This window comes from Gopherus evgoodei, chromosome 4 (genome assembly GCF_007399415.2).
Source record: "Gopherus evgoodei ecotype Sinaloan lineage chromosome 4, rGopEvg1_v1.p, whole genome shotgun sequence".
Classification (NCBI taxonomy): domain Eukaryota; kingdom Metazoa; phylum Chordata; order Testudines; family Testudinidae; genus Gopherus; species Gopherus evgoodei.
In genome coordinates this window covers 9,385,926-9,400,326 of record NC_044325.1, presented here as the reverse complement: position 1 = coordinate 9,400,326, position 14,401 = coordinate 9,385,926, and the positions used below count along the sequence as shown (strand labels likewise).

General features: G+C 47.4%; 2 protein-coding genes across 5 annotated transcripts in view; one reads left to right on the top strand and one right to left on the bottom strand.

The window, feature by feature from the left end:
* The window catches only part of GPR137C (G protein-coupled receptor 137C), a 64,656-nt gene that overhangs the window by 10,282 nt on the left and 39,973 nt on the right, over positions 1–14,401 (bottom strand). Inside the window, exon 8 of one of the 3 annotated variants that reach the window (XM_030562905.1) lies at positions 7,588–9,510. The exons of 1 other annotated variant lie outside the window; for it this stretch is intronic. The gene's annotated coding sequence lies outside the window, so the exon portion shown is untranslated. Of the gene's footprint in view, positions 1–7,587; positions 9,511–12,367; positions 12,546–14,401 lie in introns of those variants that run through there. One more of the 3 variants, XM_030562906.1, reaches the window with a different exon arrangement.
* Positions 1–14,401, top strand: part of ERO1A (endoplasmic reticulum oxidoreductase 1 alpha) — a 37,088-nt gene that overhangs the window by 18,037 nt on the left and 4,650 nt on the right. Inside the window, exons 7-12 of one of the 2 annotated variants that reach the window (XM_030562901.1) lie at positions 563–683; positions 7,535–7,581; positions 9,657–9,668; positions 11,889–11,915; positions 12,266–12,358; positions 14,095–14,341. In XM_030562901.1, coding sequence (XP_030418761.1) covers positions 563–683; positions 7,535–7,581; positions 9,657–9,668; positions 11,889–11,915; positions 12,266–12,358; positions 14,095–14,341 — 547 coding nt within the window. The remainder of the gene's footprint in view (positions 1–562; positions 684–7,534; positions 7,582–9,656; positions 9,669–11,888; positions 11,916–12,265; positions 12,359–14,094; positions 14,342–14,401) is intronic. The other variant, XM_030562902.1, reaches the window with a different exon arrangement.

The window sequence follows — 14,401 nt, the reverse complement described above, 5'->3', positions numbered from 1 at the left end:
GACAGGTAAGGGTGTGTCTATGCTGCAAATGAAGGTGTGATTGTAGCACAGGTAGACGCACCTGTGCTAGCATGAGTAGCAATAGGCTAACATTCCCCAGTGCCCTGGTTCTGGGTACATGCTCAAGTTACCAGCCTGGGCTGAAGACCATGCTGCAGTTGTTACCTGTGCTAGCTAGATTAAAGCTACCATGGGTGTACCTACCTGTGTTACAGTCACAGCTTCCCTTGCTGTGTGTGGACATAGCCTACATGTTGGTTGTTAAGGGCCAGATTCTGAAACCTTACTCATTTAATACTCCTCTTTCAATATGTTCCTATTGCTTTCAGAGGGGCTACTAGGGTAACCCGACATCTTGATATTAGGAGCTTTGTCTTATATCTGCAACTATACCCCACCTTCCCCGAAAGAAAGAAGTGTCCTGATTTTTCACACTTGCTCTCTGGTCCCCCTGTTCAGAGAAGATGGTATTACTCAGTGTGAGTCAAGGTGGCAAAATCTGGCCTTGAGTATGTAGTTTCTTCGCTTCCTTTTATCCTCAACTAAGGCCTTCCCTCCACAGATATACAGTCTCCTGATGCAGAGTATGTGGATTTACTCCTGAATCCTGAACGCTACACGGGTTACAAAGGACCAGAGGCGTGGAAGATCTGGAACAGCATTTACGAGGAGAACTGTTTCAAGTATGTGGTTTGAGAGAGTGTCTCTGTGTGCTTTGGTTACTACTCATTGCGGCCAAATACATTTGATCAGATGAAAACAATTGTCTTAGAATTTGTGGGGGAAGTTTAAGTAGGGGAGGTTCTGTGAATGTTGTTGGAAAATGTCCATTCTTGTCTTCAGGATTTGTTTGTATTATTTTTAGCTATCTTTTTCCTGGTCACACCAATCAATGTTGTTGCTGATTAAAGGCATGGCAGTTGCTGCAATGCCATATGCAGGATCTGAGCATCATCCCTTGGTCCCAGGCTGGCTAAGAACCCTGCACAGACAGGGTCTTCAGCTGCAGAAGAGAGGGATTCCTTCCCATTGCTCTCCACTAATCCTGGTGACTCGCTGGGTGGTACTGATGGGTCTTGAAGGAGCCATGGCCAAGCTCCTGGATCTGCTGGAAGGTGGATTGCTACAATCTGGGGACTGTTGAAACTCTGAGAGGATCTGGGGCAATCTTTTCTGTGGAATCGCATCACCATTAACTACTGTGGTGACTCATCCCCAGAGTCATTAAATCTGTGTGTGTTGGCCTCGTACAGTGGGGAGGTAATGGCTTTGTTGAAGATTTGTCACCACTTCCTTCTAGTGAAAGGCTGGGAGTGCCCGGTAGGCATGTCTGAGTCCTCCAGCAAACTAGGCAAGACCAGATTTGACATTCATGGTTTTTCAAAGGTGTGTTTGTGTGTGCGTGTTGTGTTGCCTTCCTGCTTATTGCATGCTATTGCTGTTAGCTTCCTGGTTCCTGCGTCAGTGTTCCAGTTTTTGTGTGAGCGTGTGCACACACGCACACACGTGACACACGTAGCATTGGCTGTGTGAAGTTACTCAGGGCTTGCTGCTACATATCTTCCAATTGGACTGTTATGTTTTGTTCAGAGTGTGGTTGACTTAACCGGTCCATGGTTATTACATGTCCTGATTGACCACCTACCTATATGTCTTGCTTCAATTTCCGCGTGATTTGGGATTGCTGTTCTGTGGTATATAGGTGTGTAACATTATGGCCACAAGTGTTTCTATTCTGCGGCCTACGCTGCCTACACATTCTTCACCTGTTAACTGGCGATACTGTGTCTGGAATTTTCGGAACTGTGCAGATCCTGCAACACTCCAGTGTGGCTAGATTACCCTTGCTGCAGAACTGCTTAGTGCTATGATGGCATTTATACTTATGATGAACTCCCGGAGCCCATGTCCTTCTTTGATGTGGCTGTGCAGCATCTCAATGGGACTGGAGATTCTGTTCTGCTAAAGAGGAAAATGTTTTTTCAAGTTTGCCAGCAGCTCAACAAAACCATACGCAAATTTGCATGTTGTGTGCAGCAGGTGGCCTAGGATTATGAATTTTGGGAACGTTATGATTGGTGTAGCCAGTGACCTCCTGGGAGAATGGTTTTTGGCCAAAGATGCTAGAACTCTTAGCTTTTGATGCCACAGTTGCTAAGAGTGAAGTATTTGAGGGTGCTCAGGCTGAAAAGTGTCTCTGATTGCTGCTATCCTTGTGTCTACACCAGGGGCGGGCAAACTTTTTGGCCTGAGCGCTGCATTGGGTTTTGGAAATTGCATGGAGGGCCTGTTAGGGGAGGCTGTGCCTTCCTGAAGAGCCAGGTGTGGCCCGGCCCCTGCTCCCTATCTGTCCACCCTCCTACTGCCCGCTTCTTGCCCCCTGACAATGCCCAAGGACTCCTGCCCCATCCAAGCCCCCTGCTCCCTGTCCCCGCCGGGAACCTCCACCCCTGACTGCCCCCTGCTGCCCCATCCAACCCCTCCTCTCATTCCTGACTGCCCTGCTCCCCGGACCCCTGCCCCATCCAACCACCTCTTCTCCCTGACTGCCCCTGGAACTCCTACCCCTGATTGCCCCCTGCTGTCCCATCCACTCCCCCGACGGCCCCCCCGGGACCTCTGCCCCCATTTAACCCCCTGTTCCCTGCCCTCTGACTGCCCTGCTCCCTGACCCTCCCCTCCCCAAACTCCTCTCCAACCCCTCTGCTCCCTGCCTCCTTACCACGCTGCCTGGAGCACCGGTGGCTGGCAGGGCTACAGCCGTGCTGCCTGGCTGGAGCCTGCCATGCACCGCGCAGCACAGAGACTGGGTCAGGCCAGGCTCTGCAGCTGCGCTGCCCCAGGATCTTGCCACCTAGAGCGTTGTGGTGGTGGCACAGTGAGCGGAGGCTGCGGGGAAGGGGGAACAGCAGGGGAGGGGCCCGGGGTGAGCCTCTCTGGGCAGGAGCTCAGGGGCCGGACAGGAGGGTCCCGCGGGCTGGACGTGGCCTACGGGCCGTAGTTTGCCCACCTCTGGTCTACACTTAACCCGTCAGCTGTTCTTTCTACTTCTGTCGCCCGGTCGTATAGCACTACCTACTCCCACACTCTGGTGTCAGCCGGGCGTGAAAGTTTCCAGCCTCACTGTTTCTGCTGCGGTAGTATGGGTCACGTGGCCAGTTTTCCTGCCTGCCTGGCTACAAGTGCTAAGTGCTGGGCTTGTGGGAAGGAAGGACACTTTCAGGTAGTGTGCCATGGTGCACAGGGTCACAATGACGGGTACATTCTGTAAATGTGGAGCCGCAGGAGACTGCCTTTACCGAGGACCTTGATGTTTCCTTTGATACAGTCTTCTCGTGTGGCAAGGTGCTGGAGCGGGTATCCCATATTGTAGAAATTAGTGGTTCACCGCTGAAGTGCATGGTGGAGATGGGTGCTGACGTTAATGTTCTCCCCTCTGGGTTAGTTCATAATCTGGCCATTTACCTGACTACAGTGGCGATAAAAGCTTGGAATTTGTATGCTTTGCAGACAGTGAGTGGAGCTGTGTGTTCTACAAAGTCTGCAAAGTTTTACATTGGTAAAGGTGCTTCTGCGAATGCCGTTCCATTGTTGTCCTGTGATCTGTGCTTAGTGTGGTATTATGCAGGAATTCGCACAGGACACCTTGGGTGTGGTTATGTTGGCTAGAATAGAAGGGGATACCCAATGTACCATTCAGAGAGAACATGATATATTTAATGGTGATGATGTTCTCTCAATGGGATATGCGCACTCTCTCCAGCTGGATTCAAATGCCAAGCCCTTTGCATCACCTGCATGTCATGTACCTCCTGCATTTTTTGACAAGATCCAAGCAGCGCATGAAAGATAACAGTATCATGCGGGAGGTGGAAGGTCCTATGGAAATAGAGCCCCCTTCCCCCCAAGGTGATCAGATACAAGAAGAATGATGACATTTGACTGTGCATGGATTTTAGGGCACTTAATAAGTATGTGAAACGTGAGTACTTTTAATTGCCAACCTTCAAAGAGGTGACCTGCTGAATAAATCCTGGATTTTCAATCTGTTGGATAACCGATCTGGTCATTTGCAAATACCTGTGGTAGAAAGTTTGCAGCTGTTATTGACTTTCAGCATGTCATTTGGGAGGTACTGCTATCAACAACTCCCTTTTGGGTGAGTCTGTGCTCCTGAGATATTTCAGAGACTGGTGTCTCAGCTCCTTGATAATATCTAGGTTGCATGTTGATATTTGGATGGCATTCTCATGGTTGCTAAGAATCCTCCTGAGCATAATGCTGTTCTGGACAAGGGCTAACCCAACTCCAACAAGCTGGCATAAAGTTAAATGTGCCAAGTGCCGTTTTGCAAAAGATGGTGTAGATTTTCTAGGGCGTTCTCTGTCGGCTGATGGTGTGAAACTGGCACCTGAATGGCTACAAGCTGTTGCTTGGCTACCATTTCCCACAGATGGTAGCAGTTTACGTTTGATCCTTGGCCTACTTTGAAACGGAGGTGGTCATGCTCTGCCCCATGTTAGTACCTTTGCTAAGCCACTGTGGGGTTTAACCCAGGGCCAGTTGGTTTGGACTGAAGAGGCAAAGCAGGCCTTTGAAACCTCGAGTCAAGCCCTCTGTAGTATCCAGTCATATGCTTATTTTGATCCAAAGAAGGCAGTAGTGATTCAGTCTGATCCATGCAATTGAGGACTGGGCCTAGTTCTGCTCCAGGAGGGATGGCTGGTTATATTTGCCTCCCATACTCTCATCCCAATGGAACCAAAATATTCCCAGATGGAGCGAGAATTCTTGGCATGGTTTTTGCCATTGTACAGTTCAAAGTCTACTTAGTGGAGAGACATTTTACATTAGAAACTGATCATTTGCCTCTTTGGCAAATCTGTCATAAAGTGATTGACTGCTGCAGCTTCACATTCAGCAGTGGTTTTTTCAGTTGCAGCAGTAAGACTTGACGTTGGTGCGTATCAAAGGAGGACGTCATTTGAGAAATTCTGCTGCGTTGGTGCCCTTGTGTGCAGAAACAGCAAAGTACACCCGATATTTTTTACTGAAAGATCTGCCCGTTGAACTAGGGTAGACCACTGATGCAAAACTGTGCAAGATGGTACATGCTGTACAGGGGGCTTGGATGGACCCGCTTCTTAAGAGAACATTATCTACATTCTACAAAATTTGTTCTGAGCTTATGGTGAAGACATGTGCTATTCAACATATCGTATGCAGAGAAGCCCAGGTGATTGTCCCAGCAGCATTGCGACAAACAATGTGGCCCGTGAAGGACATTTGGAAGTTACACATGAAGGAACAAATGCATATTGTGACAGACCCAAACCAGTGGGTATAGGAGTCTGGTAGAGAGCAAATATACTGGTCACTGGATGAGTAGTTTTCTGTTCCCTGAGTGACCAGAGCAGGGGCTGCACTAGAGTAATCAGGAACCTGCTAGAACCAATTAAGGCAGATAGTCTGGCTGCAGGTGTTCTAATCAAGGCAGGCTAATCAGGGCACCTGGGTTTAAAAAGGAGCTCACTCCAGTTGGCGGTGGGGAGCCAGAGGAGAGGAAGTGCGTGTGAGGAGCTGGGAGCAAGAAGCACAAGGAGCTGAGAGCGAGAGGCTGTGCTGCTGGAGGACTGAGGAATTAGCAGACAATCAAGCATTATCAGACACCAGGAGGAAGGTCCTGTGGTGAGGATAAAGAAGGTGTTTGGAGGAGGCCATGGGGAAGTAGCCCAGGGAGTTGTAGCTGTCATGCAGCGGTTACAGGAGGTACTATAGATAGCTGCAATCCACATGGCCCTGGGCTGGAACCCGGAGTAGAGGGCGGGCCCGGGTTCCCCCCAAACCTCCTAACTCCTAATCAAATATAGGAGGAGTTGACCCAGACTGTGGGTTCCATCAGAGGGGAAGATCACTGAGGTGCGCAAATCTGCCAGTAAGCGCACGACCCACCAAGGTAGAGGAGGAACTTTGTCACAATATTGATGCTAGGTGGCCAGGGCTGCACTCAGACATTGAGCGTCAGATGAAGGCAGGCTCAGCATGCACAATGCATAGAACAATGCTCCTCCAGCCCCTCTGAAACCAGTAGTCATAGACACACCATGGCAGAGAATTGCAGTAGATATTATTGGCCCCTCAGTTGCACTGCATGGTTACACGCTGTTGACAGTTATGGAGTATTTCTGACATGACTCCTTTGCATTCATAAATTCATAAGGCACCTCAAAGGAGCTCGTTTCTTGCCTAGGCACTTAATTTGCAATGTTTGGCCTACTAGGGAGCCTTGTTTCAGATCATGGGACACTTTTGTATCAAGAGTTTGAAGAGTTCTGGCGAGGATCGGTACAGTACATTATAAATTTGCTGCGTACCCTCTGCAAGGAAATGGGAAAGCGGAGAGACTGCATCAGACATCCATCTCCCCCTCTGACAAACAGAGGCTAGGGACACCATTCCTTATCCATCCTGGCTAATAGCCATTAATGGACTTAACCTCCATGAATTTATCCAGTTCTCTTTTAAACCCTGTTATAGTCCTAGCCTTCACCTCATGATTGTACTGTAGAAACCCCTTTCTATCATCTTTTTCAGCTGATCTATGAGGGCCAACTTGTGTATGCTGACAGAAAAGGTTCATTCCACCTCTTTGCCATCCTCAAAGCTAATATGACTAGGAAATACGTGAGTTTCAGAAAGCGTACCCATGCATGACTCCATGCATTCTATCTTGGACACGTGGTGTATGTTAGGCAAGGGTCTGGAGGTGTTTTTAATATTCGTGGCATGATGTTGTGGGTTCCAGGGCACAGAGTGTGGCAAGTGTGTTTATCACACGGAGAATGTGTTAACCAGCGAGATATATACTGCCTACTGACAGGGGAGTGGAGAGGGAGGAGGACGCTTCTTTCTGTGTGTGACTATGTCATGTGGCCAGTTGGGGAAGTTGAGCTGAATCCGAGGTATAACCTACAGGATCATCTGGTGCCTCTGACAAGGTACTGCTGAACTTCTGGGGAGAAGAGAAGGAAACTGTGTGTGCACGTGCGCGCGCCTACAGGCGTTTTGCCTTCCTGCTTATTGCTTTCTGAACTTGGTGTTCTAGTTTCTGCTCCTGGGGGTGAGTAGCGTTGGGTATGTGCGGGGTTACTCCAAGCCTGCTGCTACATACCTGCTCTTTTGACTGCTGTTATGTTTTGTTCAGACTGTTGCTGACTTAACCGGTTCACGGTTATTACATGTGTTGATTGAGCACCAGCCTGTGTGTCTTGCTTCAATTTCCTTGTGTTCTGGGCTTGCTGTTGTGAGGCACATCAGAGTGTAACAAAAGGATTTTTTTTGTATTTTTGGTAACGCATAAAAGAAAATCCAAACGGGGCACAATTCCCCTCTTTTCTATGTTGCCGCCACCTTGAAATCTGTATGGGCAGAGGAAACAGTTCAACGCCAGTCTGGGTTGTTTGACTTTCATGAATGTTTTTGCAGAGCCAAGTGGCTGTTACATATTACCTATTTAAATTATTTTGTCTCTTAGGCCTCGGACCATAGAAAGACCTTTAAATCCCTTGGCTTCTGGCAGAGGTGAGTCATTTATTCATCCCACTAAGCTATTTGGCAGCCCACGAGTTTTGGTGGCATTAATGATGAAAGCTATTTTTGCTGGCTCTATGACTGAAAAAGAAAAATGATTTAGCTCAAGCCTAGAACCGTGCGCAGTAGTGTAGCTAGTGGGATGCATCAGAAGCAGCTGCTTCTCCTCCCCACATTTTTAAAAAGCGGCGCCTCACGGACTCCGCTCTGAACGGCCTGCCTGGCTTCTGCCCTGCCCCCCGCCGATCAGCTTTCCCTCCCAGCAGGAGGGAGATAGCTGATCACAGGGCAGAAACGGCGCCTGCTGGCCAGCACTGCCAGCAACACGGCTGAAGGAGCCGTGGGGCAGGCGGCTGCGGCAGGCTGGTGTGGAAGCAGCTTGCTCAGACCGCGCCTGGCGGGGCTCGCTGCCTTCTTCCCCCACCCCCAGAGAGGTAGGGCCAGCGTTGAGCAGGACTGATGCTGCACACGTGAGCCTCTCCCAGGCTCTCCTGGTCCTGGGGGCAGCTCCAGCCCCCTCTGCACAGAGAGCCCCGGGGACTTCAGCCCACTCCTATCCCCGGTAACCCCTCCCCAAGCTCCATACCCCATGTACCCCGTGCCTCTGCCTTTCCCTTCCCTTCACCTCCCCTCGTACCTCCGTCCTCTCTCAGCCTCCGTGTACAGCCATGGGGGGGGGGCGGCGTGGCCAGGGGGGCGCAGCATGGCCGCAGTGTGGCCGGAGGAGCCAGCCAAGGGGGGGAGAGGGCATGGCGTGGACGGAGGAGGAGCCAAGGGGGGCGCTTCTTTTATGTTTGCTTGCTCCCCCTGCTGTTAAAACCTGGCTACGCCACTGACCATAAAGGGCATTGCGAAGGGAAGATGTTTTTGCATGTAACAGCTCAGGGAAAACAGTCTGAGTCAGCACCAGTGAAATCAGTGTGAGCTTTGACGTTGACTGGGAACAGGATTGATTTATGGGCACTCACTTTTTATACTTGAAGATGCCAAGGGCATTTGAAAATGTCCCTATGAAATAAGGCCTCCATTGTATTAGCGACTTTACAAACATCTAGTAAGAGATGGACCCTGCCCTTGGGGTTATGATCTAAATAGTCAAGATGGACAAAGAGAACAGAGTGAGAGAGAGGTGAAGTGACCCAGGACACGCAGCCGCTCAGTTGCAGAGTTGGGATTAGAACCTAGGTCTCCTGAAACCCAATCTAATACCCTATTCACTAGACCACACCGCCTCTCTCCTCTTCATTTGAAATCTAACCCCATTGGTCATGCTAGCTCTTACGTTTGAAAGCCTGAAAAAATATTTGCCCAATTGCAGCAGTCCAGGCATCTGTGTTGACAGCTTATCTCCACCATATTAAGAGTTAGCAAAAGACAAGTCTAGGGACTGGGTTTTCACGAGAATCTGAATTCTGTCCGCAAAAGCTCCTGCAATTCATTCTTTGATTAACACATGAATAAAATGAGAGCATGCTCGAAGAGCAGTGTAGCTGGACAAAATAGACAAAGGAAAATAAAATAAGAGTGCCACCTTCTGATGATCTCATTGTACTGTATGTGTAACTTCAGCTTTGTCTTGTCCACGTGGGAAGCTAAGTGGAGAAATCCCCATTTTGCAGATGAGGTACGCAAAGATTAACCCATTGAGATCAATGTGAGTCTTCCCTTAGACATGAATGGGCTTTGGATAGGTCCCTAAATAATTTACCCAAGTCATGTGGGAAGTCTGTGGCAGAGGTGAAAGAGGAAAGCAGGTCACCTACCTTCCAGTCCTGTGCTTACTAATCCCACGATCATTTTTCTTCCCCCAAAGCCCTGGGGAGTGATCTTAATACCTTGTAGCAGTTACTTCCGTCCTAGTCTGATTCTTTCAAAGCACTCTGCTCATCTCGTACCTTTACTGTGCCGGCTTGAGATAATCTGTCAAGCACATATAGAATGCTTTTAAACACAGCTAACACTATTTATTCTCTTGTCTTAGCCGATTTAACAACAATATCTGAATAGTCTTTGCACTTTGGAATTAATTCTAGTGACGTAATTTATGTTGTTTTTTCCCCCCTCAGGAGATAATGATGGTGAGTGACTTGTGTTGTTTCTTTTTTTTTCCTGACCACAGCAGAAATGGATACAGAACTTTTGCCTCTTCCTCTTCTGCTTCCACGATCTGCCAGGCTAGCACAGTAATTATTCCAGCGAAAATGGGAATAGTCTTGAAATCTTTCTGTGTTCAGTTTCTCTTGCATGGATCTATTTAGCTTTATAACTACTATCTGCTTAGCTTAACAAAGAGAAAGTTAAGGGGTGACTGGACTACTCTGTAGATATCTACAGGGGGAACAAATCTATAACAACGGGCTCTTCAACCTAGCAGAGAAAAGTCTTAACAATCCAATGGCTGGAAGTTGAAGCTAGACAAATTCAGACTGGAAATAAGGTGTAAACTTTTAACTGTGAGAATAATTAACCACGGGAACAATGAATTAAGAGCCCTGGTGGATTCTCTGCCACTGCCCATTTTGAAATGAAGACTGGATGTTTTTATAGGAGGGAGGGATAGCTCAGTGGTTTGAGCATTGGCCTACTAAACCCAGGGTTGTGAGTTCAATCCTTGAGGGGGCCCCTTAGGGATCTGGGGCAAAAATCAGTATTTGGTCCTGCTAGTAAAGGCAGGGGGCTGGACTCGACTCAATGACCTTTCAAGGTCCTTTCCAGTTGTAGGAGATAAGTAATCTCCACTTATTATTATTCTAAAATAATCTGCTGTAGGAATTATTTGGGGAGGGAGAAGTTCTCTGACTTGTGTTATACAAGAGATCAGACTAGATGTTTGCAATGGTTCTTTCTGGCCTTGGAATCTAGGAATCTCAGCGACTCCTAAAGAGAACGTGCCCCCTCCTTGAGGCTAACAGCCTTTGGATGGGGTTTTCAAAAGAGCCAAAGAGTTTTAGGTGCACAGGTTCCTGGATCAACTGGGGGGCTAAAAATAGCAGGTTAGTTGCTCGGGCTGGAGCCCAGACTCTGGGACTGTTTCCCCTTGCTGGATTTCAGAGCCCAGGCGCCAGCGAGAGCCTGAATGTTTGCATAGCTGTTCTTAGCTCCGCAGCCCGAGGGAGTTGACTTGGGCTCGGAGACTTGCCACGCTGGGTCTTTTTTTTGGCTGTGTAGACAAGCCCCCTGGTGCTTTTCAAAACCCCATCCCATAAAACCCTGACGGGGCGGTGGTGTGTTTTGTGCCTCTGTTAATGCTAGTTCTGCTGTGGCAGGGGAAGCTGCTTTTATGTGAAGTAATGCCATAAGAGTGGGGATTTTCACAGGAACCTAAACAGCCAGCATCACTGAAAGGCAATAGCAGCTAGCACCTATCTCATGTTTTCAAGGGCTCTCTCCTGTGAGATGCCAAAATGCCCTCAGCTCCTATTGCCTTCAAAGCTGAGAGCGCTGTATACATCGTAGGAGCATTTAGTGCCGTGCAGGACTCAGCCTGTGCATATGCTCTGCCTGTTCTCCTTCCTTTGTTCCCTGTGGCTTGTTTCTCTCTGCTTTGTTCTTTCTCTACATTTTCTTCTGTCACCCAGCAGCGAGCAGATACGAAGTCCTGGTTTATGAGATGGCTGTAGATTGCGCTGATCTTTGCCTTGTTTTTATTTCTCTGTTATAATGCTGTCTCTTCTGTCAGTAATAAAACCGTTTGTTCCCTCTTCCCCTCCCAAAAAGGGATGCAAACTGTTGCCCGCCACTTCCCCTGGGGTTGGGGTTATTCTTCTGCAGTTCAGTGCTCTCAGCTCCTGCTCATATGGGTGGAAAAGACACTAGGCTTTGCTTTGTTAGAATGTCAGTAGCCTGTCTTTAGCTGCTAGCAAATGTTGAGTCTGACATTGGTGCCAGTCACCTGTGAGGCCCTTTCATCAGGGTTTTGTGTGCCCTCTCTTGGAAAGACCTGCCCCGATCCTGAATCAGACTGGTGTGGGCAAACTTTTGTGCCCATGCAGTCTCACTGAAGTCATTGCAGCTCTGCATTGATTGGTTCAGGGGTCTGGCCGGGGTGTTCTGATTGCCAGATCATCGCCTTAGCCTGTCCACCAATCCCAGCTGTGAGGTTATGACAAGAATTACCTAATAGGAACGGAGATGCATGGATTCCCTCTTAAAGCCTGTAACTTTTTCTGAATTGTTTTGTGCGCGCTGAGGACAGCATTGAACAAATTTGTAACATGTTTTAGGTGATTAATTTTGGTCAGTGTGCTAAATTTTCCTTGTCAAAGCTCTTGTGACTGTTTCTGTTTCTTCATTTCCAGGGAATTCATTTTACAGTTGGCTGGAAGGTAATGGTTTGGTTTGTTCTTTTGAGAGTGATACAAAATGGAGTATCAGAGGGTAGCCGTGTTAGTCTGGATCTGTAAAAGCAGCAAAGAATCCTGTGGCACCATATAGACTAACAGACATTTTGGAGCATGAGCTTTCGTGGGTGAATACCCACTTCCTCAGATACATGAGAAGGACATGCATCTGAGGAAGTGGGAATACAAAATGGAGTTTCTGTGGTGGTGATGTGGGGAGCGGGGCATAAATTGCCAAAGCAAACTGTGATTAAATTAGATCTCTGATAACAGCGAGGGAAGGAAATTCAGACACACGCTTGATCATTTTACATATCGACTCGTTTTCCTTTCAGGCCTCTGCGTAGAGAAGAGAGCTTTCTACAAACTCATTTCTGGCCTACATGCAAGCATCAACATCCATTTGAGCGCCAGGTACCTCTTGCAAGGTGGGTGTGACTTTCTGCCTTATTTCGCGAAGAGCCAGGCTTCTTCTGCAGGCAGCTGAGATGGGAATTGACTTCCACTGCTTAGTAAAATACTAGCTGGTAGCCCATTTCAGCAGGGTTTGGGTCCAGCTTCGCTCTCCTCTTCTCCCTTCGTTCTTCTCATTCTTTCCTTATACACAGATGAAAGCTGGATGTGGAAATAAGACGCACGAGGTTTGGGTATACAATTCTCCAAATGCCTTTCGAAGTCTTAATTTTAAAAAAATGTAATTGGAAACCAAAGCCAAAAAATTCAAACCATAAATTAGGCTCCTGAATCCATATTTGGGCACCTGAATCAAAACTGGCACATGCTCGGAAGTGCTGAGCATCCACATCTCTCTGCTGAATGGAGCTGCTGGCATTCCGCACCTTATACTGAACTGCCTGAATGGGGCTCACTTTAGGCACTCCGGTTTGAAAATGCCTGCCCTTTGCCCCTTACACGCCTCCAGATTCTCGTCACAGCTCACTTTGGAGTAACTTTCCACCTCTGACCCAGCCGTACCTGTCAATCTGGTTAACCCTTCATGCTTTGCTCAATTACAGTAAGTTTAGCAGCAATTTCTCGCAGAGATTCTGATCTGTTAAGATTTTCCAAGATTCTTTAACTTTTCCCAGGACATGTACACTGCTTTTCTTGAGGTACCTAAATATGGACTTAGATGCCTGAGTTTAGACACCCAGCTTTGAAAATTTTGGTCCATACTTCTCAGTAGCATGATTCAAATGACCTCTGACTCCTCAGAATTGGCCAAGAATTGTCATGCACTGCTTGTACAGACAGACAACTGCACACATGACAGGATTCCTTAAGACTTCTTAGTACAACAGTTCTTGTTTAACAGACTCTCTGGTTAAGTATCTGTAACCTGCGACTACAGTGTGTCTTTATCCCACACTGGGTCAGTTAGCTACCAGATGATGGTTACATCTCTGACCTTTGTATGTAGTTTATCTCGTTTACAGACTCTTTTTAGGAGCTTGAACACTAAAAATATTTTCACTAGTCCTCATTTGGACAAATCACTTTTTATTTTGCTGCACGTCTAGTTAAAAAGGCAGCATAAAACCTCTCTTTGCACTGACATCACTCATTTCATCCAGGAATGCCTGCAGCTCTGGGTCCAGCACTCATTGCAACCAGAATTAAACAGGGAAGCTCACTCTGTCTTCCTGCACAGGAAATCATCCCATAACAAAGATGCCTCTCTGAATTTTGCAATGAATTAATGGTTTTTGAGGATAGGAATGAAGAGACAAAGGAAATCGGGGCATCAATCATTGTATGCTGAACTAAGAGATCAGTGGATTGGATACTGCTAAGGCCTCGTGTTCGTGCAAATTACACCAGCTTAACTAAAGTTGTTCTGAAAACGAATTGAATTACCCAGAGGGTTGCATCGGTTTAAATATGCGTAGATCAGTTTAAAACTGCTTAACTTGATTTAGGTTGTACCTGTAAATTTACCAGTATAAGCCAGTAAGATGATTTAAGAATGTCCGCACCGGGTTTTATAGGAAGTTAGGTTGTAAATCAGTATAAAAAGCTAGGGCAATTTTGTTGTGGACCAGGCCTGAGTGCTGTAAACATTGAATTCTAAAAATTACCTTTACCCACCTGCATGGCATAGTGGGAAAGAAGTTTACTGCCCAATTTTCAAAGCTGCCCTTTCCTCTTTCTTCTCCTCTCTAAGATACGTGGTCGGGGACAAAGTGGGGACACAACATTACTGAGTTTCAGCACAGATTTGATGAAGTCCTTACTCAAGGAGAAGGTCCCAAGAGGCTCAAGAACCTGTATTTCCTGTACCTAATTGAATTACGGGCAATGTCGAAAGTTCTGCCATTCTTTGAGCGCCCAGGATTCCAGTTGTTCACGGGGAATGAAAACAGAGACAGACACACCAAAAACCAACTGCTGGAAATCCTTCACCTAACCAAGTAAATAATGCTGGAAAGAGAATAGTGAGCAGCTATGCACGTCTTAGTCTCTCCTACTTA